At 44.9% G+C, this 25,904-nt stretch overlaps 2 protein-coding genes across 7 annotated transcripts in view; both read left to right on the top strand.

Moving 5' to 3' along the window:
* BRWD1 (bromodomain and WD repeat domain containing 1) overlaps positions 1-3,349 on the top strand; it is a 136,825-nt gene extending 133,476 nt beyond the window's left edge. The window contains exon 42 of the mRNA XM_070597488.1: positions 21-3,349. Within this exon, the coding sequence (XP_070453589.1) occupies positions 21-412 (392 nt within the window). The 3' untranslated portion in view covers positions 413-3,349. The remainder of the gene's footprint in view (positions 1-20) is intronic.
* A 750-nt stretch (positions 3,350-4,099) lies between these two features.
* Positions 4,100-25,904, top strand: part of PSMG1 (proteasome assembly chaperone 1) — a 33,286-nt gene continuing 11,481 nt past the window's right edge. Inside the window, exons 1-9 of one of the 6 annotated variants that reach the window (XR_011533867.1) lie at positions 4,179-4,400; positions 5,670-5,776; positions 6,925-7,076; positions 8,824-8,886; positions 11,503-11,701; positions 12,585-12,721; positions 23,157-23,353; positions 23,649-23,864; positions 25,121-25,299. Coding sequence is in view for 1 of the 6 variants with exons in the window: in XM_070597487.1 (XP_070453588.1) it covers positions 4,267-4,400; positions 5,670-5,776; positions 6,925-7,076; positions 8,824-8,886; positions 11,503-11,701; positions 12,585-12,721; positions 14,554-14,628 (867 nt within the window). In the remaining 5 variants the exon portion in view is untranslated. Of the gene's footprint in view, positions 4,401-5,669; positions 5,777-6,924; positions 7,077-8,823; positions 8,887-11,502; positions 11,702-12,584; positions 12,722-14,553; positions 14,764-23,156; positions 23,354-23,585; positions 23,865-25,120; positions 25,886-25,904 lie in introns of those variants that run through there. The other 5 variants (XR_011533868.1, XR_011533869.1, XR_011533871.1 and 2 more) reach the window with 5 other exon arrangements.

Below are 25,904 nucleotides of genomic sequence, written 5' to 3'. Positions count from 1 at the left end.
AACTTTCACTCGTTTTTCAGAATCTGTTCCTAGAGACAGAGAACCCAATACAAATATGAGAACATGTATGCATAATCAGAAGGATGCAGTGCAAATGCCTAGTGACACTCTGAAAGCAAAAATGGTACCTGAGAAAGTTCCCCGCAGATGTGCTACTGTTGCTGCAAATAAAATAAAGATAATGAGTAATCTAAAGGAAACGATTTCAGGACCAGAAAATGTCTGGATTAGGAAGAGTAGCAGAAAACTGCCCCATCGAAATGCTTCTGCTGCGGCTAAGAAAAAATTACTGAATGTTTATAAAGAGGATGATACAACCATAAATTCTGAAAGTGAAAAAGAGCTAGAAGATATTCATAGCAAGATGTTTTTTTTTAGGCGGTTCAGATCCTGGAAAGAAAAAGCACAGTAGTGACTATGAAAATGTAGAAGTGGAACTGAAAACAGTCAGGGGCCACAAGTCAACTGGCAGTTGCATTCTGCTCCTAGCTGTAAAGTTAATCCCTTGTTGGCACCTTTTGAGGAATTTTCTAAAAGCCATAATCCAGTGGGTCAAAGTGGGAGGATGACTTCCTCCCAGTCAGCTGTGGTACAGACACACACCACAGAGAATTCTGAGGAGGAAATAGATCATGAAGCCTGTAGGTGGAGAGGCGGGAAGAAAAGACAAATGGCCTGTCCTAAGATTATTCCTTTTCAGAAAGGAAGGGCCTTGAAGAAATCTCTTGGTTCCATAGAGGAAGAAAATACTGAGAAGTGCACAGGGTCTGTAGCAAAAACTTCAAGGACTGAAAAAATTTCAAAATCTCAAACTATTGTTAATTTTAAGGGTTCTGCATTAGAGTATAAAAATTTGGACCACCATGACTATGGTATCATTACTGAAATGAGAAAAAGACATTAGGTACATTGTAAGAGTAAGTGCCACTGAGCTTATCTCACTTTCGACTGAAGCAGATATTTTTAACAAGATCCAGTCCCTATAACAGGTCAAAAACAACTAGAAGGACCCAGGGATTCAGTGATGGGGATGTTGATAATCGATTTGTGAGGCAGAATGTTGGAATGAGCAATATAGAGAAAACCTATCAACGTCTTATTTTGTTTTAATATTGGAATTCATACTGAATGATGACCACTTGATATGACTTATTCAGGGAATATATATTTTTCTATGAAAGCTATGAATGTGACTATCACAACTTCTTTTCCTCATTTTTACTTTCATGTAGCAGCATTTACAGAGATGCCAAAATGTGCCTCATTATGAGGCAGGTCTTAGTTTTAATCATTTAGGATAAAAGTATAAATTAAGATCAAAACAGTCATATTTTTAGATGATACAGTGACATCCTCTTATGTTTCTCTACAGCACCTTAAAAGTTAGAACTTTATGAACACTTTGAGCAAATTTATTACAATCTCATCACAACAAACTTGAATGGCAGCATGTCTGGGCTGTTTCATTGTGGCCTTCACTAGGCTTAGAAAATCTGGTCTTGATACTATTAAAGAATTTCTTTGCAATGAAGTTTAATTCGTTGTTAATAGGTATTTGTTGAAATTAAAACCACCAGATTAAATGAACGCACTGTCAAACCTTTTTAATATAGTAACATGCTATTGGAAAAATGAATTGTTAGAACAAGTTGCTTTCCCATTTAAAAATATCTGTGAATATTAATATATGATTTGCATGTGTAAATCTGAAAAAGTGAAATAGAGAAACCTGAGGGTTTCTATTTTTCATTAAAAGATTAATGTAATGCATATTTTTTGGTTATACAGATTGACCGAGTGTCTAGATTACTTAAGAAATTTGTGGTTGCATGTCTGCTTAAAAAAAGGCTTTTTGTTGTCTTTTTCTTTTTCTTAGTATAAGCCAGAATATTTCTAACCTACAGAGGCTGTGTCCTTTGCTCTGTGTATAGCATACTCCATTTGAAACACTGATACCAGTATCCTGTTACTAGTATAGATGAGAAAGGGAAGAATTCCTAATAAACGGCTAGTATTTTTAGGTGCACGGGGTTTGATTTTTGCTCTCTACTGAAATGTGTAAACTTATTTCCAGTCCCCATATTTACACTTAATTTCATAGAAATTTCTTACTGGGTATATTATATCCTCAACAAATACCATAAAATGAAAATATTTAAGTCTCAAGACTACTGTATGCAAAATTTGACTATTTCAGTTTAATGAGAGGATTTCAATTCTGAATTTAAAATTTACTGTGGTGGGGTTAATTTCTGTCAGCACTTGAGAGTGTAGCATCAACCTTTTATAATGGAATCCCTTTTCCGGTTTAGTATTTAATTTGAATATTTATGCCTTTTTTTAAGTGCTCGGCCTAAATTTGTTGTAACCGCATGAAATTACCATTTGTTTAAAACTTAACATTCTTGTAAAACTCTCGCTCTGAAATGTATGCAGAATTTAAACCACAGCCAAATGTATTATCATTATCCTATTTATAATTTTAATCAGCTTTCCAGAAATGATTTATTCATAATGTACTTGTGAAACGGAGGATCTTGATAAAAATTACATTTTATTCAACAAAAGGACTAAGACAAAGTGATACCCAAACCTTTTTATTCTGCAATTCAGTCATTCTATAAAACCAATTAACGCAGGAGTCTTACGCAGTTTTAAAATATCACATTGGTAATCTTGTATATTCTAGCTCACAAACCCTACCCAAAGTTTCCTAAGCTCTTACTCGATGGCAATTTGCTATTATTGTTTGTATGTAAATGTTCACATTTTGCTTCAAAACCCAATCTTTTATTTTGCAGTAGTGTGTAAAATTGCTAAATACTAATTTTATGTAAATGATTTTGATCGTTTCTCCACATCTTAAAACAAGATGTTTCTAGCAATTTTGAGATTTTTTTAGATTATCTCAAGAGGCTCTTCCTGACCCGAAATTAGTCCTTAACTTTGTGACTATTTATTGAAAGGGTTCCAGAATGTAAGCCATGCCATCTCTTTTCAGCTCAACTAAATCTAGGTAAATGGATTTTTATTTTTCATTGCAATACTGGATGTTTTCATTGTCATTTAAACTGTCGTATAATTTTTCCTTTTTTCTCCTGCTTAGAACAGTGCTCTGTGAACTTTGTCTTCCAGCACATTTTAAAGAGAACCAATTCAAAAACAATTATATACTTTGCTTACTAATGAAAGGCTATTTAAAGCGAAAGCGAATTTTGTATTTAAATTGCCAAGTTTTAAAAAACAACTATTTTTGCATTCTCATAAAGTCTTTTAGATCAGCTTGACAATCATCAGCTTTTGAAATGTGAATTCCTATTGCCAGAGTAAAGGTCTCACTTTTATAACACCACGAAGCACTGTATTTCTTGCTGCCCGTCCATCCGCCCTCTGTCCTCGTCCCGAGGACGCGCCGGGCCCGGGCCGGCACCTACCTGGGGGCGGTCGCGGTGTGGAGCCGGTGCTCAATAAACCAAGCTCACCCTGTCACCCCTACCGGACAAGGGAAGCAGGCACGCAGAGAAGGAAGGAAAGGCGGCGGGGTGGCCTCGTTCCGGAGCGCTACAGACTGCGGCAGCGGCGGCCGAGCCCCTACTCCCGGGTCCGTTACCTGTCCGGACCCGAGGCCCCGCGGACCCCTCGCGGGCCCGGCCCTCAGCTCGCCTCTTGCCTCTCTAGCCCGCAGTCATCCCGCCTCGGTCTACCTGCCGAGCTCACACCTGGGAAGAAAGCGCCCCGGGTTTGTGCGGCCTTACGGGCCGAGGGCGCATGCGCCGGGGTGGTGCAGGGGGCGTGGCGGTGCTCAGCGGCGAGGCACGAGCGGCGTGGGGGGTGTGGGAACGCTCAGGGGCTCGGGGGCGGTGCAGGGGGCGTGGCAGTGCTCAGAGGCGGGGCGCGAGGGGCGGGCTGTGTGGGGACGCTCAGGGACTCGGGGGCGGGGCAGGGGGCGTGGCGGCGCTCAGAGGCGGGGCGTGAGGGGCGGGGTGTGTGTGGGTGGGGACGCTCAGAGGCGCGGGGGCGGTGCTCAGAGGCGGGGCGTGAGGGGCGTGGGGAGTGTAGGGACGCTCAGAGGCGCGGGGGCGGTGCAGGGGGCGTGGCGGGGCCCAGAGGCGGAGCCTGAGGTGCGTGGGCTGTGTGGGGACGCTCAGGGGCTCGGGGGCGGGGCGGTGCCTAGGCGCGCGTGCGCGGGGCCGGGGCAGGGGGCGTGACAGTGCACGGGGCGCGTGCGCCGTTCTGTGGCGCCGAGGTTGGGCCGGGAGGGAGACCATGGCAGCCACTTTCTTCGGGGAGGTGGTGAAGGCACCGTGCCGAGCGGGGACGGAGGAGGAGGAGGAGGACGAAGAGGAGAGGAGGGAGACTCCCGAGGACAGGGAGGTGCGGCGGCAGCTGGCGCGGAAGAGGTAAGGTGCTGGGCGCGGGCCCCGGCGGCGCGCTCGGGCCTGCGGCTGCGGTGGCTGCCCGGGCCCCGCCGAGCGGAGCAGCGGGCGGTCACGGGCCCGGCGTGACCCTCGTGCGCGCCCCGCTCTCCCCGGGCCTCGGCCCGCTGCGGTTTCGGTGGAAGCGTGGGCTCCGATAGGTTCTTTGAAGGATCGCCTCCCGGCTTGCTTCAGGTTGACTGCGGTGCTGTCTGCGGACTGTGACTTCTCCAGGGCTGTCTTCCTGCCCCACGTGTGTCAGGTGTTCGGGTCACGGACTTGAGACAGCTCGCTTAAAACTTGTTTGATTCTCCGCCCCACGCTTCAATTAGCGTTGTGTGTCAGGAGCAGATGGATAACATATGTCGTTTGTAAGGAGCCTTATTCCCAGACGCACAGAAATTGGAGAAAATAGTAAAATGACCCGTCACCGCCACCCAGTCGTGTAAAGTCAACAATTACGAAGGTTTGGCCACAATTCTTTTCTCTCCCGCTACCCCTAAGCGAGTCCCTGTCACCGTGGCCTTTCACCTCTACATTTTTCGGAATGCATCTCAAGCGATGTAGCCGTTTTCTTACGTATGCTCTTCTCACCGCCAACAAAATTATTGATAATTTTTGGACGCTATTTAATAGCCAGTCCATGATCAAATTTATCCAGTTGTCTCAAACTTGACGTTTTAGAGTGCGTTTGTGTAAATCAGAATCCTGACAAGGCCCGCACTGCATTCAGACGTCTTGTCTCTTGAGCTTCCTATAGCGCTTGGAGCAGCCCCTCTCCTTGCCACCCTGTGGGGAGACTGGTTGTCCTGCAGGGTATCCCACACTCTGGATTTGTCTCCTTGTTTCCTCCTGTTGTCATTTAACGTGTGTCCATCGCCCGCCTTTCCTGTGGATGGAAGCTCCTTCTAGAGGATTGGTGAGATTCAGGTTCAGTGTTTGGCAGGTGAGAATGCCTTGAAGGTGGTACTTGCTGTTTCTTGTTGCGCCCTCTGCCCAGCTGTTGCACTTTTAGGGATGCTGACAGCCTGATCTCTGTTGTAGAGTCTCCGTGAGCTTTGCATCCGGTGGTTTCATCCGTTAGTTATCATTGCCTGAATCCGCTGTTTTCTTAGGATTATAATTATGTTCTTTACAAAATTAAAGTGTGCATTTTACTTGTTACAAAATCATGCTTGTAATATTGTTTTTATCATAATATGGTACCAATTATGTTCAAGTTGCTTTAGTTTCGTCTTTTGTTTCTCGTGTTAGGGAGGTGCGGCTCTTTCGAAGACAGACAAAAACATCTCTGGAAGTTGCTCTGCTAGAAAAATATCCTTGCTCCAAGTTTATAATTGCTATAGGAAACAATGCAGTAGGTAAGTGGAAATGCTGATGACCAGGCATTTTGTTGAAAAGAGCAAAATCTGAAGTTACTTATTTCTTTTTCGTTGTGCAAGATTTCAAATGTCTGTTACTTTGTTAGGAAAAGTTGTAGCAGAGTAACTTTGTATCTGAGTAAAATCTGTCCTTGCTCGTGGGTCTGTCTTTTTGATAAACTTAAAAAGTAAGCTTAGGGGGCCTGCCCTATGGCCTAGTGGTTAGGTTTGGCTTGTTCTGCTTAGGCGGCCCAGGCTTGGTTCCTGGGTGTGGACCTACACCACTTGTTGGTGGCCATGCTGTGGCAGCGACCCACATGCAAAATAGAGGGAGACTGGCAGAGATCTTAGCTCAGGGTGAACATTCCTAGCGAAAAACAAAGGTAAGATTTAAAGGAAATGTTCTTGGCTTCAGGAACTTACAAACCTGAGGAACTGTTTCTAGTGTGTTGAGGTATCCAGCTTTCCTTAGGCTCCTGGGCCTGTTTTGGCCAGACTTGGAGGGGCAGAGGTGGAGGCTGTAGACCACCCCCCGGCTTGTAGCAGTGGTTCTTAAATGTTTTTGATTTGACAGACTCCTTTTGAGAACCTAAGGAGAACTCTAAAAATAATGGTAATAGTTGCTAACATTTTTGAGCACTTAAGTTCTAAGATCTTTATGTATATGAATCCATTTGACAGCTTAAAGTTAGAACAGAGTAGAGTTCAGCTAGACCAATGTACACGTGCAAGGACGCCCCCAAACCTGTCTAATTTTAGGGGGTTTGCAGGCTCTGAGGGGGGCATTCGGGACCTCCAGTTAGGGTTTCTTGCCCTCTCAGGTACCCCTGGTGCTTGTAGAACATAGAAAGAACATGGTGAATGACTACTGACTCATTTGTATAAAGTTCTGCTAACTTAGAATTTTCCAGAAGTGTGTTATACTGTGAGAGTATGGTGAAGTTTGTCAGTAAACCTGTCTTCTCAATTCCTGGCTCCAATACCAGCTGTACTTGGCGTGGCCTTTAACTTCTTGAGGGCCTTACTTTCCTTTTCTGCACAATGGCTCTTTTAGCTCTAAAATTCGAGAGTAACTTGGACTTGTTTTTTATTGAATAGCAATTGCAAGTTGCAGAACCAAACACTAACATGTGAATTGTTTTTCACAGCATTTTTGTCATCGTTTGTCATGAATTCAGGGGTCTGGGAAGAAGTTGGTTGTGCTAAGCTCTGGAATGAATGGTGTAGAACCACGGACACCACTCATCTGTCCCCCGCAGAGGCGTTTTGTGTGTTTTATCATCTAAAATCAAATCCCTCGGTACGTGGGTCTTACCTTGCATGTTTAAGAAGTAGTTATTTAGGCGTCATTTATATAGTCGCCATCTGAATTCCGTGTTCCTTAGTAGCTACTTTGGGCCTGAGGAATTATGTCTGCAGGTACCACTTCTTTGTTTATATAAATATTAATGCGGCATATACAATGTGTGGGTAAAGTTCTTAGGAAATTCTGGAGTGACTTTGTTAGAAACAAACCATGAACCTTACATGTTTAAACCTTGCCCTCATCCAACCCGTTATTTCAGCTGGCAGCTCTAAACGGGCACCAGTGTTCACTCCACGGAGCAGGGAGTCCTCTTTGTTGCTGTATACCAGTAGTTAGCCAAGGCCTGGTACCTGCTGGAAGCTCAGTCAGTGTTTGTTGAACAAATGAGTGCTTTATGCGTTCTAAATACAATTCTGTTGACATCCAGCGTTCATCCTAACCTGGTTTGTCCTGGTTTTTTAAGTCACAAAAGACATTCTGTAGCTGATGCTGAGTGATTTCACTGGATTCGTTTGTCCTAATCCTAATCTTGGGTCCATTCAGAGAACACAGTGTCCTGAGCAACTTGGGAGACAAGTCAGGCAGATGAGGTGTCGAGCAGGTGAGGTGAGTCTCCGCATCTGCTCGTGTGACGGAGTACTGTTCCACGGCTGCCGACCGCTTGAGCAAAGGCCCGGGGCAGGGTTTCAAACAATGGAAGAAGTCAGTAGTTCTATAATATTGTAGTGTTGCTTGCTTCAAAAGGCAAGGACCAAATGTTAGCCGAGAAAACGGTAAAATTTGATTTTGCCATACTTACAGTTTGTTTCTCTAACATGTAATCCCAAGTTATTTAAGTTTACATAAGGATTTTTATAAACATCCACTATTTATAGGAAATAAACAATAAAGAAACTAAGCATGTTCTTTATCTGTTCCTTAGTGGAAAGGTTTCACTTTAAACTAGGTTGTGAAGGTCAAGTAGAAGTTTCTGTTACTGTATCTCGTTGTACCATTTATTGGTTAGATATCTCTTGGTTGTTCAGGACCTACGTGTGTAGCTAATTATATATCCAGTCTTTTTCTTCTCTCCTGTCCTTGGGCCCCTGTTTTCCCGTGTGTGCTTCCTTGGTGTAATTAACTGTTAGCGATTCTGGCAGTATTTAAGAGAAGACCTTGTTGACTTCTACAGATAATCTCATTTCGTGAGCATTAATAATCAGGAATCTCATCCTTTTATGGCATGTGGCATCGCACGTTATTTCACTTCGAGCATGTGGAACTTGGTTTCTGAGACGGTATCATCTTCGCCTGTTGTAGGATACTACTGGGCTGAGATGCTGTCAGGCTTCTATCGTTTCCTCTGATAGCACCTCGTGTTTATCTAATGCTTACGTTTTACAGAGTGCGTATTTTGAGTTTGTCTTCACCATCTGTGACCCCCAGAAGGGTAGCAGGACTGGTGTCATCCCTGTTTTATAAAGGGGATCCTGGTAGTCTTTACTGGGAGTGGACCTCAGTATCTCACATGCCAGCTCTCCCAGTTTCTCTGTCATTGTGCACTGTATTCTGATAATAACCACCAATAGTGGCTTGATTCTTAAATTTTATATTTTAAAGGAAAATAAGCCGATAGCAAATTCAAGAAATCAGGTGTTTTCTAAGTGTCCTATTAGGCTTCACATGCTATGTATATGGTGACAGTTTGGGGTGTGTGTAAAATTTATTTGACCTGACAGCAGACTTGGAATGTGATTTTCAGGTTTTCCTCTGTCAGTGCACTTGCTACGTTGCTGAAGATCAGCAGTATCAGTGGCTGGAAAAGGTAAGAGAGACATGAAGACCAGACATTGTTAGGGCCACGAGTGGCCACTTTTTAAGGGGTCAGTGTCTTTATTAAACCTATGTAGTCAAATATTGAAGCGGGGGAAGTATTCACTTTTTCTTAAAAATATTGTAGGAATTTATTACAGAATATAAAGAATAAACTCATTTAGCAAATGTAATCAGCAATGTGCTAAAGTTTGTAGGTCCTGGAAGCATAAAAACATAGTTGGATTCTTCCATTCACCTTCTTATTTTTTTTGGAAGAAAAACAAGCTACCCGCATGGAAGAGAACAAGGTCAGAGCTGAGGATGAGAAATGGCCGTGCTGATGCTGCAGGCTGGAAAAGCGTGGGGTGCGAGGCAGGAGCAGGGGTGAACTGGAGTCAGACGCTTGGCACTCAGCTGCCACGCACTCCAGACTCCAAATACTGTATCCATTTTCTTAGCGTTAGGATGAATCAATTTAGGCCTCATTTTGTGAGAAAATTGTGCACATAGTATGTGCCCAATAAAACAAATTTTTCAGTGAAGAATTTAACTCAACTGGGAATTTTAGAGAATAATCATAATTTCGGCAGTTGTGTTATTTTTAAATGAAGTAGGCCTTTTATATACATCTTAGCAACATTTCAGCTTAAACCTCGGTATATTTTTATATAGGTATTACCATTAAATTCATTAGAAATAAATTTTGGGGCCGGCCCCGTGGCCAAGTGGTTAAGTTCAGGTGCTCTGCTTCAGTGGCCCAGGGTTTTGCCAGTTTGGATCCTGGGCATGGACATGGCACCGCTCATCAGGCCATGTTGAGACGGTTGTCCCACATGCCACGACCAGAGGGACCTACAACTAGAATATACAACTGTGTACTGGGGGGCTTCAGGGAGAAGACGAAAAAAAGAAGATTGCTAACAGATGTTAGCTCAGGTGCCAATCTTTAAAAAAAAAAAGGAAAGAAATTTTGTGTATACCTGTTTTAAACCAGATTGGCATACTTAGAAATATTTATTGAAAGTTATTAAATGCATTTTATTAAATTAGTTGTTTAAGAAGGTCTGTGACCCTTCTGATAATTGTATACTTGATTTTATATTGTGTACCCATGTGCGTTTTTCTGGGGAGAGAGTCCATAGCTTTCATCAGATCTTGTTTGTATTTGTTTTTTTAATTTATGTGGGATGACTGTTACATCAAAAATATTGTATTATTTTTGTACTGTGGAACAACTTTCTCTTCTAGGCTTGAGAAAATATACAATTATGTATTTCTAAAACACAGTTTTTTAGTCAATGTTTTTTCCCTGGGAGCACTCTTTGGGTCTCTCTGCTGTTTGGTTCACGTCAGCCACGTAATCCTGTTAATCACACGCAGTCTAGCAGAGTTGTCAAGTGTTGTGGATTCAGACTATAAGTATTATAGGGAGGATAATGTTGTAGCTCTTAAATGGTATGTACCTGCTCACAAACATATATGGTGTTAACTTTTCCCTGTTTATTTACAAAGCTGGGATATAATGAAATTAGTTTTACAAATCATTTATGGCACATAATATAAAATCTTCAGTTGTGTTGTTATTTGAAGTCATTCTCTTCATAAAATATTTTCAAACAGTGTGCAGTGGCCGAAAATCTACTTTTTTCTGTAAAAAATATCTGCTTTCTTTGTTTACATCACTATAGATTTTAAAAGCTGGAAGGGTCCTTGGAAATCCATGAAATACAAACTTGGGGCATTGAAGTCTAGCGTGATTGAAACTTGCCTACAATCAAAGTAACTTAAAAGTGAACTTAAGAATCATTTGCACTGATATAACACTGTTGTGAATGCAGCTTGCAAGTAGCCTTCTTCGAAACATCTGTATTAAAGTGTTCTTGAACGCATCAATACGTGCATTAGAGAAAGAGGGTCACTTCCATTTGCCAATAGAACACTTGTCTGAATGCAGCTTGCAAGTAGCATTCTTAGAAATAGCTGTATTAGAAGAGATCTTAATCACTTCGCTATATCCATTAAAGAATGGGTGTCACTTCCATTCATTAATATAACACTGTTCTCAACACTGCTTGCAAGTGGCGTCTGAGAAACATCTTTCTAACAAGTGTTTGTAAACACTTCACCACATGCGTTACAGAACAGGAATTATCTTCGTTGACTGATGTAACACTGTTCTCAGCACAGCTTGTGAGTAGCGCTTACAGAAACACACAAAAATCATTTGCAGACATCATCGGCGGGTGGGAGGGGAGGAAACGCGACGTCTGACAGGGGCTCATAGTGGAGCCACTCGTTTGCTGTGGATGCCATTGCTGGCTGCTACAACAGCTGCTCTGGCCGTCTTTGTTCCTGACTGCATTGACTCCAGATCGCAGCTCCCTTAGGTAGGTGGTGCTCTCCTTGGTTCCTGACTTAGAGAAGGTCGCCCAACCAGAAGGGAGCAGATCCACGATCGAATTAGGTGAGGGGACAGGAAAGCGTGTGTTCTGTTTTTCCAGGGACACTCCCACCCCTGCAAGGTATGATCTTACCGTGAGCGGTGTTAGATAAACAACTAGAGGAACGTTTCTAGTCTGTAACAAAATCATATATATATTTTTTAATTTGAAATCAATTTTGTTAGGTTTTTGGCTCTTGTCCAAGGAAGAACATGCAAGTAACTATTCTCACATGTCGACATGTTACCGACTATAAAACTTCAGAATCCACTAGCAGCCTTCATTCTCCTTTCCTGAAAGCCCTGAAAACACAGAATTTCAAAGAGCCTCCGTGCTGTTCGCTGCTAGAACAGCCGAATATCGCGCATGACCTTCCTGCAGCAGGTGGGGTTACAGTTCGTGGCGTTTACGTTGTACCTTGTTAGTGCCTATTGACAGTTGTTACCTGACTGTTAGAGAGCTTTTTGAGGTAGTTTGTTGATGATGATTCCAGTGTATTGCCGTTAATCCTCAGTATCTGTAGTTGCTAGTGCATTATATTTGGTTTGAGTTTTAAAATGGTCCAGACACAGTTATGTGAGAGCAGCTCAGAGTTCTTGGCGGCTGTGCCTCGCAGTTGCTCTCTTTCTTTTTGGTCTTTGATAACCCGTCGTGCAACCCAGTGTTAGATGTAAATTGTTGGTGTATGAAAGGTTGGTAAAGTATGTTTTAATTGTCAAAATAGAAGTTTCAGATATTGAATCTTGGTAGTTGCTTTAATATTTTTATTTATGTTACTAATTATACCTTAGCACTAAATCAAAATCAGATTGTCATTTACCTTCCAGTAGTTAATGTTATATAATTAATTATTGTTTGTTAATAAGTAAAAGGGTTTTTTTCCCTTAAATGTTAAGTTTACTAGAATTGTGGCTAAATATTTTACATTATGCATTATATATTTATTATTTACATTTAATTTGCTTTGTTTATTATATCAGCAACATTTTAATCTTGGAACTACTTAAGATGTATCTCAGCAGTATGTTCAGGAAATGCATGTAATGCACAGGAAAGTAAACATAATTTTTGCAAATCGAGAAATTACTTAGGAGAATAAACTGGCTTTGATAGAAAATATGCATTATAAATGGTTCAAAATGGCAGTAAATACTTTGATTAAAAGAGGCAACAGAGGTGACTGCTTTTATAAGCAGCCTTTATTATTTCGAGGTGTTTAACAGTCATTTAATAGGAACCTTAAATGCTCTTTCCTGTCCGTTCCTAGTTCTCAGTTACTGTCAGGTGTGGGGAATCCCCGCAGTGCTGTACTTGTGTTACACCGACGTGATGAAGTTGGACCTAGTTACGGTTGAAGCGTTTAAGCCTATACTTTCTTCCAGAAGCTGGAAAGGTTTGGTTAAGGTAAGGGTTTAACTCGTTGACTTCCTAGCCGAGTTATTATAATGAGCTTAATGACAAACATAAATGTGTGGTAGCAATTTAAAACCCAGGCGACACTGAGAGATCCTTTTTTCTCAAAATAAAGCTCCCTAGTCTGGCAGTGTGAACTTGACTGTCACCCTCCCTTCTAGATGTGCTTCTGTAACTTAAGCAATGTTTTGTTCACGATAGATCAGGGCCGTGCATCTAAATCCCAGATGTCTATGTAGAAAGTATTTTCCTGTTGAAGAAGTTGCTGTATCTAATTAATTTGGAAGGTGGTAATTTTGGGGAAGGCATTTTTGAGCACAGTATGGATCGGATTATTGTAACGTGTGTTCACTTGATTTTACATGGGACTAGATGAAGGTGTCTGTTAGTTGAGATACCACGTGAGGACGAGCTAAGTCCGTTCCCCGCTCAGTTCGTGTGTGTCTGTGGCTCTTTCCCCAGAAGTACACACGTGGGAACATGTCCGCAGACGGTCCTGCCTGTGCTTGCAGGTGCGTTAGGAAGCGCTCCTTTCCCTAGGGATTTGCTGAAAGTCTGGGACTCCCAGTTTGAGAACGTCTTCCTTAAAGGGGAAAGGTTGTAATGACCTTGTTCCACAGCCCTCTCTTGTTCTAGAATGGCCATTAGTGTTAAGACGGCTTTTCTGATAAGTTCTGTTGGAGTTAGCTCATTGCACAAGTCTCATAAATTTGCTTGCTAGATTGTCAGCTCTGTGGGAACGCACTGCGTTTTTCCATTTTGATGTCCCCAGTTCATCACGTCCCTGGCATGCGGAAGACCTGCAGTAAAACTGTGAAACTAATATAGTATAATTCAAGTGCGTCTTTCAAGTTAGCTGGAGTCACGGGTAGTCCTTCCGACAAGTTGAGTTGCTTTGCATTCCTTGTTTGCTTCTGTAGCTGGCTGACTGGCTGTTCCCGCCTCATCGAGAGCAGGCGGGGCTGTTTTGCTCATGGGGTAGTATGGCCAGAAGTGCACAGGCGCTCCAAAGACACTGGGACTTGTTCTGAGAATTGTACATCATCTGTCCGAGTTTATCAACTTTCAGCTTTTAAGAATCTTCTTTGAAGGGGAAGTTTTAAGTAATGTTTTTTAGTCTTTTCATTCCTTGCTTTAAACAGTGAGCTGTGGGAGGGTGAAGTGGCTGTCTGAGGAGTGCAGTTTTTTTAGTGACCAGATATCATCCTCCTCAGTTAGTTTATAGTTTCAGTCTATCTAAAAGTGGTATTTGGGCAACAAAATGGAATTCTCTTGAGTGCCCGCTGTGTGGACCCTCTGGAGCCATGTTAGCGCCACAACCTGCGGGTGGTGCAGGGGACTGGCCTGCCCGGCCGCCCGAGAAGAGCACAGTTGTGTGCCAGCCAAGCGGGGAGAGCTTAGTGTGAGGAGAGGCCCCTCGGGGAAAGGGGCTCTTGAGCGGGGTGTGAAAGGTGCATGAACCCTCGTGGGTGGACATGTGCAGAGCGCAGCAGTGTGACACAGAAGGGGACAAGCTCAGGGTGCATTGCGGAGAACGGTGGTGAGCATGGTGTTGGCGGGGGGACGGGAGAGCTCACGTGGCAGAGAGAGGTCACGTTGGGGCGGTAGGTCCGTCCGGGGGCTTACACTGCCTTCAGAGGCCGGAGGTGCCTTGGCATTTTGGCAAGGGGGTTTCACCTGCTGAAAGAGGAGCGGTGAGGCAGGCGTGTGCCAGGTGGTGCCGTGCTTCCCCCTGTCTTGAGAGTGTGGGGTTGGGGTGTGTATGGTGCTTCTACCTGAATTCTTGGTCTCACTGTATTAAGAGCTTTTTTCTCTGCTTCCAGAATATCCCCCAGAGCACAGAGATACTGAAGAGATTGATGACAACGAATGAGATTCAGAGTAACATTTACACATGATTCCAGAAATGGTTTTGTGAAGTGTGTTACCCGTCCGTTCCTTTAAGGGGAGCAGCTGCCCTGTTTTGTAGGGTGCTTTTTTCCAAAGGGGTGTTCTGAGGGTGTTAAGAAGAGAATAAACTTACTTTGAATTCATTGTAGTTTTAGTTCCTTTTTCGTGGTGGTACTGTTCACAACTGAAATAAGCTGGGTGTTTTTCTTTATCCACTAGGTGGGAGTGTTGTTCTGTTAGAATGTTTTAAGGTAATATATTTAAAATTTTTAAAAACTACAGATAACAACAGGTTTTATTAACATGGCAAAGTATAGTTACTTTGGGGTAAAAATTCTGTATGATATTTATCACTTGATCTGTTGGTGATTCTTAAAATGTGGAAAGTTTCTATTTTATGAGTTTTTCAGTTTGTTTTGTAGATAAAAATCAATAAGGTGACAAAGTTCGGTATTTGCTCAAAATGAAAGGAAGAGATTTTATATTTCATCTCTTTTCAGTAACATCTGACAGATAGCCTCTCCATCCAGACTTTTCCGAGCTCTTTTGCAAGGTTAGCTGTGTGGATATCACCAGCTCTTCTGTGAAAGAATGTTATCATTGGAGCGTGACTTGAGTCATGACTCGAAGTAGCCATACGACTTCAGAAAACCTCAAACTAAACTGCGTTAATGAAAATAAATTTTAAAATGCTGGAGTCGAGAAATGCTTCTCATCTCTCCCTTCTTTTTCTTCCTTTTTAGTTATTGAATCATTTATATATTATACATTATAGATTTAGACAGCTTATCCATTTATGTCTTCTAGACTCAGTTTATTTACTGTTCTTGGTTATGGTTGGAGGTGGAGTGGTGGGACACTCTGCTAACTCCTCTTGAGTGAGCTTGGTTTCCTCTGAATGACCAAATGCTGGAAGCCTGGTGCATGTGACTGTGCCCTGGTGCTGGAAATGGAAGCGTTTTCCTCGTTGCAAAAATGTATGCATCCATTCAGAAATGTGTTTGCAGAGCCCTCGGGGCCCTTGGGGTCTGGACCTTGGAGAGTGGTATTTCCACATAGCACACCTGTGTACACACATCCCAAAGATAGAGACTTAGTGGTGCAGCCAGGGAGGAGCGACAGGGCTCTCCTTCCCCATTCCTTCTCAGTACGCCTCACACCAATTCCAGAACCACAATTCTTGGCAGTATGATGTGGCCAAGAATGGAATAGTTGGGGAAGAAGTTTTGTATCAGGAGTGATCCTGGAAAACCATAGGTACTTGGGGATGGTGGTTTCTCATTGATTTAGTGAGGAGAGAATTACAGACGGCTTAGCCTGTCCAGGGATAAGCCTCCTGCAAGAAGCAGCAGTTTAAGGAGTCAGGAGAGTGGTCATCTGCAGTGGAGTCACGGTGAAAACTGGAATACCAGGAACTTGGTTTGGAGTGTGCGTAACCACAGCCCCCACTGTGAGCAGTGGGAGTGTGTGGGGGCCAGATTTAGAGCTCGTGGACTTTGAAGAGAGCGAGAGAATCACACACCCTTTTACAGGCAAACTTTAGATCGGGTAGGTTCTCCATTGAAAAGGGAGTAGCAGAAACAGTGTACGTGGGATGACCTTTGAAATGAACTGGCAACATAAAGGATAGAAAACAGCATTAAAAAGACAGTAGAAGAGGGGCTGGCCCGGTGGTGCAGTGGTTAAGTGCGCACATTCTGCTTCAGCGGCCCAGGGTTCGCTGGTTCGGATCCTGGGTGCAGACATGGCACTGCTTGGCAAGCCATGCTGTGGTAGGCGTCCCACATATAAAGTAGAGGAAGATGGGCACAGATGTTAGCTCAGGGCCAGTCTTCCTCAGCAAAAAGAAGAGGGTTGGAGGCAGATGTTAGCTCAGGGCTAATCTTCCTCAAAAAAAAAAAAAAAGTAGAAGCTCATTCTATTGAAAAATAGAGGAAACAACTATTTTTTAAAAAGCAGGAACTTTTGATTTTTCTAAAAGTATAAATGAGAATGTATGAGATAAACATGCTAGCTGAAAGGAAATTTTAAGAACTGCAGAAAAAAAGGATTTTTTTGTGTGTGTCTGAGGAAGATTGTCCCTGAGCTAACATCTGAGTCAATCGTCCTCTATTTTATGTGTGATGCTGCCACAGCATGGCTTGACCAGTGGTGCCAGGTCTGCACCTGGGATCTGAACCTGTGAACCCTGGGCCGCCAAAGCAGATTGCGCAAACTTAACCACTGCCACCAGGCTGGCCCCAAAAGAGGATTTTGAAAGAAACAAAAATTTAACTTTAGAATTAAAATTGGCGTTGTATAGTAGTAAAAGCAGAACAAATACAGTATGTAATCTAAAGTGTGTATAATACACATATAGTATATAATACAAAGCTGTTATGTAGAGAAGCAAAGAGGTGGTGTCCTTAGATGCAGGACAGAAATGGGAAGATAACACAAGGTGGGGCTGGCCCTCTGGCATAGTGGTTAAGTTTGGCATGCTCTGCTTCGGCAGCCCGGGTTTGTGAGTTTAGATCCTGGGCACAGTCCTACACCACTCGGCAGCCATGCTGTGGTGGTGACCCCCATATAAAGTGGAGGAAGATTGGCACAGATGTTAGCTCAGGGCTAATCTTCCTCAGTAAAAAAAAAAAAAAAGCACAAGGTGACAAGACAATGTGCACCCAACATGTAGGTAATTGAGTTTCCTGGAGAAGGGACCAGATCAGAAACAGTTATTAATGACAAGGAACGGAGAGTCTTCCTAAATGCAGAAAGTAGAGTGGTATTTCCACGTATACACACTTGTGTGTGTAAATCATACGCTTGAGAGTATAAATCGAAAGAACCCCATCAGTTGTCAGAATGAGAAGACATAAAAAGCTAGATGTACTGAATTTTAAGGCCAGAGTATCCAGGCAGATAAGGAAAAAATGGTTACAAACTTGTCCATTAGCCTTTACTGCCTAATAACTACGCTTCAACTTGGAGCCTTAAAGCACCCACCACCCATTTCTCATGAATCTGCAGTTGGATGGGTGCCCTTGCCAGTCTGTGCCATGCATGGCTGGTCTTGGCTCTTTCATCTATGGTCCTGCATCTGATGTGAGTTGGCTGGGGCCTGGCTGGTCTAGGATGGCCTTGGCTGGCATGATTTGGCTTTCTTCCATGTGTCACTCTTGTTCCCCCTAGCAGGCAAGCCTGGGTATGTTCTCAGACCTGCCCGAGCATTTCTTATGGTGATTGCAGGGGAGCAAGAGAAGGAACATAAACTTGCAAGTGCTTTTTCAAGCTTCTGTACCAAGTTTGCTGTAGCCCCAATGGTCACATCCACAGGCAGTAAGGAAGGGCACCACCAAAAGGCACGGACAGGGGGCATGACAAACTGGGGCCATTAATACAATCAGTCTGCCAGTCAAACGTCTGACCACAATTACTCATGCCCCTCCTACGTGCAAAACATGCGCACCCCAGTCCTAGGACACCCAAAGTCTCATCCAGTTACGATAACAGGCTTGAAGTCCAGGATCTTGTAATCAGGGCTAGATGCATCATCTACAGAAGCCTACAAACTAGAGACAAGTTGTTAGCTCTCTACACACGCGATGCATGATGGTGAGACAGAGACAGGCTATCTGCAAGAAATGTTTCCATTTGCAAAGGTGAAGACGAGGACACAAGAGTGTTACTGGTCTGTACCAATTCTGATACTCCATTGGGCAAATAGCGCCAGACTCCCCTGCCTTGGGAGCGAAAACTGTTCCTTGGTGTGGCCCAGTTTCTGTTCTTTGGCACAGCGTCTGTAGTCTCGTTTTTGGCCTGTCTCTAAGATGTACTTTTTTCATCACATGCTTTGCTGACTCCCAAAGGAGTGACCTTTGTTAGCAGCTCAGTAGCTTTCTGATCCATAGAAAGATGAGTGCTTGAAATACAACACCCTTAAAAACACTGAGGGCTTTCTATGTATCTAATTATACTCCACTCCGTGCTCCAAATGTAGCACTGTGAAGAACTGCGAAGGGTCTGGGCTTTTGCTGACTTGCAAACTTACAGGTAAGCCTGCCACAATTTCATGGATCATGGTATAAGACATGAGACTTCCAGGTTAGAGACAAAGGACTTTATTACAACATAGCGAGAAGTGAGTGCTTCGTGTCTGCGTCAGTTCCACTTGTCCCCCAAGCGCCATGAGGATGATGCAGAACCTGTCCAGGTGGATGCTACGCTTGCAGTTAGTCTGTGTCACAGCTGAGGAACATCGAGCTTAGGGAATCTGAATCTTTTATGGTGGCTGCAAGCAAACCTGCCTTTTTTCTGTAGGAGACATTATTTTAGTGTACATTAAGCACATATGCCCTTTGCTCAGGGAGACCTGATCACTATCTTCCAAGACTGTTTGCTCTACAGTGTTGAAAAGATGGCACCTCCACTTTCAACAAGTGCAGACCCATGAGGAACTGTCTCCCAATAACATTCACCCCTTGTATCTACACCACCCTCCTGGCCACTCATTAATTTGATCCATAGGATTTGCTAACAGTTTGGATGTTGGTATGAAAGAGTGGAGCCAGGATGAATCCCAGGTCTGTGGTCTGAGCAACTAGAAGAATGGAGTTGCATCCTTTAAGATGAGGGATACTGCAGGCTAGGGAGAGAAACTCAGTGTGGTTTTGGATATAAGTTTGACAGGTCAACTAGACATCCAGGTGGAGATGTTTAGTAGGCAGTTGGACATAGAGCCTGGCGTTTGAGAGACAGATCCCAGCTGGAGGTTAAAGATGGGAGTCATCTGCAAAGGGACTATTTAGTGCCTTGGGCCTGGGTGAGATCACCAGGCATGAGTGCAGACAAGACCAAGGGATGAGCCTCGAGGCCGTGTAGTGTCAGTGGTCAGGGAGATGACAGGAGATGGAAAAGGGCGCTCTGTAAGGTGGGATGGAAGCAGGGGCCCATGGTTTCCTGGAAGTCTGTGAAGACAGTGCTTGAAGCAGGAAGAATTGCTGTCTGGGCTTCATGCTGCTGACACATCAAGGAAAGTGAAGACCGATGCCTAACGGTTGGATTTAGCAGTGTGGGGGTTGGTTGAATGAGTTGTATATTCCCTACTTTGCACTGAGATTAATTAAGAGTAGTGGACTGAGCCAGCCCTGATGGCCTGGTGGTTAAAGTTTGGCCCTGCTCTGCTTTGGCGGCCCAGGTTTGGTTCCCAGGCATGGAACCGCACCACTTGTCCATCAGTAGCCATGCTGTGGTGGCAGCTCACATAGAACAACCAGAAGGACCTGCAACTAGAATATACAACTATGTACTGGGGCTTTGGGGAGAGAAAAAAATAAAGAGGGGAAGATTGGCAACAGATGTTAGCTCAGGGCAAATCTTTCCCAGCAAAGAAAAAAAAGTAATGGATTAATAATTTAGAAGTATAGAATTTGTAATTATATTCATGCTGATAAATCACTAATTTGAATAGTGGTGGTTTCTGGAGAAAAGTAAGCTGCAGAATGAACACAAGTGGTTACCTATAATTCTGATTTCTCTTTTTAATGCCAACGGAGACTGATTTCTGGATTGTATTCAAATCTTGCAATTGTAATTTGGGCTGGGGAGAGGGGCAGAGAGAAGGATGTGCAAGAAAGACAAAAAGAGGGGCCGGCCCGGTGGCGTAGCAGTTAAGTTACCATGTTCTCCTTCGGTGGCCCGGGATTCGCTGGTTGGGATCCTGGGTGTGGACATGGCACTGCTTGGCAAGCCGTGCTGTGGTAGGCATCCCACATACAAAGTAGAGGAAGATGGGCATGGATGTTAGCTCAGGGCCAGTCTTCCTCAGCAAAAAGAGGAGGATTGGCGGCAGATGTTAGCGCAGGGCTAATCTTCCTCAAAAAAAACCCAGAAAGATGAAAAGAGAAAGAGTTATTGCATTGATGGCTGCCTGGAATTCTGTTCTTTTTTTAGGGAAGACGGATGAGTACATTCAGCATGGATTCCAAATTGGGACGGTCCTGTCAGGTTTCAAGAAAAGCTCAGATAGATTAGGCTTGGTCAAGAGGCTCCAATAACAGGAGGAACTCAGTTTGCATGTCATGCCATCCAATTCTGGGTAGCTTCTTGATTTAATAACCCGACTTTAGACTGTCTCGGGGCTGGTTATCCAATCTTTGGTCCACCCCCTCCCATTAAATTAAATACGGTCCCCACAAGCATTTTCGAATATGAAAAATCTCACCAGCCCCTATCTGGTGACCTATTTAACTAAGAACTATCTGACGCTGCTTAAATAAACCCCATTACGACCACAAATAGGAGCCTTGTCTCAGCATTCTCTGCAAGTTCTGTTTTATCTTTAGTGAAGTCCCATGGCACTGTCACTCTTCATTAGAGCCTTAGAAAAGGGAAGGAGGGGAGAGGAAAGTCAAGCCATTTTGATGATTGGTAACACGTCTTGCAAAGGCGATCCCAAGTTCCCCGCAAATTTATCTGCGCCGTCTTTGGTTTCACTGCGTCAGGTCCATGAGAGAGAGTGGGAGGGCAAGCTTTGCCAGGAAGCCAGGTCAGTGTAGTTACTTGTGTGAAATGATAATTTAAAAATCCAGGAGTGTCAGTTTTACTTATTTAGACAAAGGACAAAGAGTGTGAACTAAACCTCCTCTCCCTTCTCCATCTTCGTCGCCATTTGTAGGTGCGTTTAGATGCGTTCACCTGAATTCCATCCTAAAAAGAAGCTACTGTGATTAACCAGAAGAGGAGGGGACTGTGCTTGTTTAATCCACACAGTGTACTTGACGGTGTCTAGACCGTTTTGTGTCTGTCGTTTCAAATCATTCTTGAAACAGGCTGAGGGAGAGCCTGATTTACAAATGAAGACACCATGGCTCGTGGACGTTGAGGAGGACAGAGCTGGCCCCTGGTGCGGAGTGGATTCAAACCCCGCTCTGTGCTGTGCTCTGCTTTTTCTGTGGCCCTGCCCTGCCCTGCCCTGAGGCTGGGCATGGGAGGTTCTGGGGCCTCACGGCTGGAACCACCCAGAAGACTAGAAACCCTGTGGCCGCCAGAGCCTGAGCTCAGCCTTGTAGGGAGGCGAATGGTCCAAAAGAATCTGCTTCTCAAGCTCAACACCTCCACGTCTCAGGTCACGGCTGGCGGACCTGGCGCAGAGCGGCAGCCTTGGGCCAGACCAGACTGACATGCAGCAAGGCTGGCGAGCTGGGATCCCCCAAGCGTCTGTGGATGCCGTGCTCTTAACTCTGGGCCTGGCCCTCCTGACACTCATCCTCCTCTGCCTGAATTCAAAAGTCTCTGTCAGACTGCTGTGCCCATTTGAAAACCGTGGGCAGGAGCCTGGGCAGAGCAAGGGCCCGGGTCCTAGACTCCAGTGATGGCAGAGAGGAAATCAGAGGGCATGTGGGCTATGGCTCAGCTATGTGTCAGCTCCAGAGCTCTGCAGGTGTTGAGGGCAGGATACGCTGGAAATCGGAGAACTGGCAGCAGAACTGGGCTCTAGACACAAAACGGTATTTGGAAGCCTGTCTTTTGGGAATGTCAACTCCTCTCGGGCCTGGTGAGGCCCAGCCAGAAGCCGCTGAAGTGCCTGGGCGGCCGTCCCAGGGCATGTCCACCCGCCATATCGAGTCAGAATCCAGACAGTGTCACCCGCTAGGCCTGGCATAAACTGATGGCGAACACTTGGTGCCAGCCCGCTCAGCCAAGACAAACCCTGCCTTCAGGCCTGGTGGTCCAGGCTGGATTCTGGGCTTGCCCCAGAAGAGGTTGGGTTTCTCTCACTGGTTCCAGAATGCCTCCAACTCTAAGAGATACTGGGGCTGGGCAGAGGCCCCAGAATGGGCTGAGGGCCCTGCCCCCCGTCCATGAGGTGCAGGTCCACAGCAGGGTGCACAGGCCAGGCTGGGCTCGGGGCAGCTCCACGGCCTCTTGCCATGGACGTCCAGCTCTGCATGGTGGTCTTGCTCTGCGAGTGCTCCAAACACTGGGTATCTCCATCAGGTCAAATGTGAGCCTTTGATGTTTGTAACAAAACAACCTGCATCCCGGGTTGCCATGTGGCTGCCAGACTGCTGGCGATTACTCAGAAATTCCGCAGCGTGTTCTCAAACGGCTGGAGTACTGGATTCGAACCACATATTAATAACTTGGCTGCCTGCTCTGTCTCTTAATATTAAATGTGAAATTGTTCCTATATTCGTGTCTATAGGTTGTGAAGGCGATATTAAACTGATACCAAAATAGCTCAAGGTGTATTTATTTCAAAGGAAATAGAGCGATTTACATCTGAATCTTCATGACTGCAGTGAATTTTAAAGGTATCCTGAGAAAAGGATGAAAAACCGTGCAATTATTACTGCAAGTTCACAGAAATGTTTGGATGTTTAAGAGATGAAGTCCTTTTTATTGAAAAATGTGTAAATGTTATTTATAACCACAAAAGCATTTCTGCTTTTTGGCTCACACTCTGCTTAGATTTTTGACTAAATCTTCCTTCTGTTTCTCTCCCTCGGATTCTAATCTTCCATCAACAAACACGCTGATTTCTCCCCTCTTCTAGAACTCGTCAACCTTCAGATCGGGTGTTCCTTGAAGCTACTGTCCCATCTCTGGTCCTCCTTCCTCTGGCACTTCTGGAACGATAGTGTGTCTGGGGGCGCGATGCAGTCCAGCTACCCCAGCTCACCAGGTCCAGCTCCTCCCAAATACTCGATCGCCTCTTCCCAGATTAGCTCTTCGTAGAGAAGTGGGTCTCAGGTAAGCAGAAGGCTCATTTCATAACCACATGGGTCTTTTCATCAGCTTCGGGGCGTGGCTGTCCCCGCTCACCGTGCCGCCAGAGGACACCCAGCACATCAACTTGGGAGTCCTGCCTGTTGTTAATCAGATAAACTCCAAACGTCTGATCCTCATTCAGGCTCCTTCTTGGTCTAGATTGAATTCATCTTTCCCACCTTCCCTCTCCCCTTTCCTCAAAACTGAGCTACAGGCTGCCTGGTCCAAAAGCCAACCCCGCCAGTCACCCGTCTACTCTGCCTCTGGACTTTCACAGAGTGTGCGGCCCGGTCGACTGTCTACCTAGAAACTGAGCGATCTGTGGGCATCGCCGCTACTGAAGGCCTTCAAGGGCAGGGTGATGCTCCGTCAGGATTTTGGAGAATCCACTGGGCGGGAGCAAAGATATCTGTAACAGGGAGAGAATTAGAACTCGGCCCTGGAAGACTCCGCCCTGAACGTGCAGCCACAAAAAGATCAGAATTCTCTGCAGGTAAGACTTAGGGCCCTACAGCCAGAAGCCAGCATCGTGCAGAGAACAGGAGAAAAGCCACAGGGGTTCCTACCATTTGGAGGCAGAATTTTAGCCCCAGCAGTTCAGGATCACCATGAGTTTATCGGTGAGGAGGAATTAGAAATATCAGAAGACACTGTGCAGGTGTGGTGCATCTTTGACGAGGAAAAAGGTCGCAGGTATATATGAATGGTGGGGGCAGATCTCAGTGCCCAGACCCGAGTGGTTGTGCACGTTCTTTACTTTGCTGTAATTGGGCTTTAGTTTCTCTTTTGGGCCCACATTCCACCAGCGACAGGAACTAAATCTCCATCAATCCAGAGATGGCCCTGTCCCTGGGCTGTGTCTCCATGTCAGGGGCTGACCCAGGGCCAGGGCCTCAGGGAAGTCATCCCACTGGAAGGCTTGTCCCCACCTTTTCTCGCTGGTGTCTCTGGACATGGCCTTCTTCCTGATCCATGTCCTCTGTTCTCTTGGGGCCACCTCAGCCACGTGGGATGCAGTGGAAAGTGCTCTGCTCGCTGGGGCGTCCAGGGATGGTGACGGCTGTTTCACGTGGCTTCCTGACCCTGCAGGGGGCATTTCTTCTGCTCCTACCTTCGGAGGCCCACTCTATTTCTTTTGTGGTTCACTTGTAAACATGTCTGGTACAAACTTTGGGTGTGGACACGTGGCTGGGCCCTACCTGGGGAGGCTCCCTCTGCCCTGCAACCCTGGTGTCCTACCATCTCGGTCCTGACTTCAGAAGTCGAGGACCCCAACAACATCATGCTCTTTGTCTCCCCCTCCTCATCCAGATACCCTGTCATCTCATCTCTGGGGACAGCAAGGACCAGCTCAGACAGACCTTATATTTCCGTCTTCCTCTTTAGGCCAAGGCCTTACATTTTGGAGCTTGAAATGCCCACAGTCTGACTCCTGTTCTCTGAGCTCTGTGGTGTCATCCGTTCTCTGAGGCAGGAAGCAGGGGATGCTGGAGGGACCATGGGGTCCAGGGATCTACGAAGAAAACAAGGCTTAGTCAAACTGCAGAAAACCATGGGCAAAGAACACTGGGGGAATGTTTGCTTAAATTTTAGTGGACTTGTTTTTAGGTGGTGGGGATCTGGTTTTCTTTGTCTTTTACTTAAAAAAATTTTTTTCAACATTGAACATGAATTACTTTTATAATTAGGAGGAAAAAAACCCCCACACCAATGAATTATAAAAAAGACCCACTGTGTTTCATTCTTCAGTGCGTCTGGTTTGGACCTGATTGCAGCGTGTGCATTCAGAAATGCCCATCCAATCTTTTGTTTCATCTTCGTAAAGACCCAAGTTGAAGAACTGATTCCAAATCTGATCATTCATCTCCCTCTGGCCACCAGTCAGCGTATACCTACTTCCGGGGACTCGGAATGCAGCAACCGGCAAGGTAAATAGTTTCTGTCCTCATGGAGTTTGTGGTCTTTGAGGGCCCAACCTGGTGGATGTCTGGATCTGACCACTGGAGTCCCGGTTCTGAACAGGCAAACCTGGGAACAGCCCCATGATGGATGGTATGCTCATGAGGCTAATTTTTCTCCATGCTATTACATGTAACAGTAGCAGAAAAGTACAGTCAATCCTTATTATTTGCGGATTCCATATTTGCCAATTTACCTATTCACTAAAGTTTATTTGTAAGCTCCAAATCAATACTCCCGATAATTTTTTCATCATTTGTGTAGACGTGTGCAGAGTGGCCAAAAATTTGAGTTGCCTGATGCACATGATTCCAGCTGAGGTTGAGCAAGGCGACACTCTGCCTTCTTGTCTTGGCCTCATACGCAGAGGACCAGAGGATGGAGACGGGAGGCGCAGGGCAGTGGAGAGTAAGAAGCTCCAGCTTGGGGGCCAGCTGGATGGGGTTCGAATCCCAACTCTGGCACCTGTTAGTGGGACAGCCTCAGGCAAGTCATTTAACGCTTCTGAACCTCGTTTGCTTTTTCTTTTGTAAAATAAAGTAGGATCTGCCTGGATGAGTCGTTTTTAGGATTG

Source organism: Equus przewalskii, chromosome 27 (genome assembly GCF_037783145.1).
Source record: "Equus przewalskii isolate Varuska chromosome 27, EquPr2, whole genome shotgun sequence".
Classification (NCBI taxonomy): domain Eukaryota; kingdom Metazoa; phylum Chordata; class Mammalia; order Perissodactyla; family Equidae; genus Equus; species Equus przewalskii.
The sequence above is the reverse complement of the archived record's forward strand: the minus strand, read 5'-3'. Positions and strand labels throughout refer to the sequence as shown.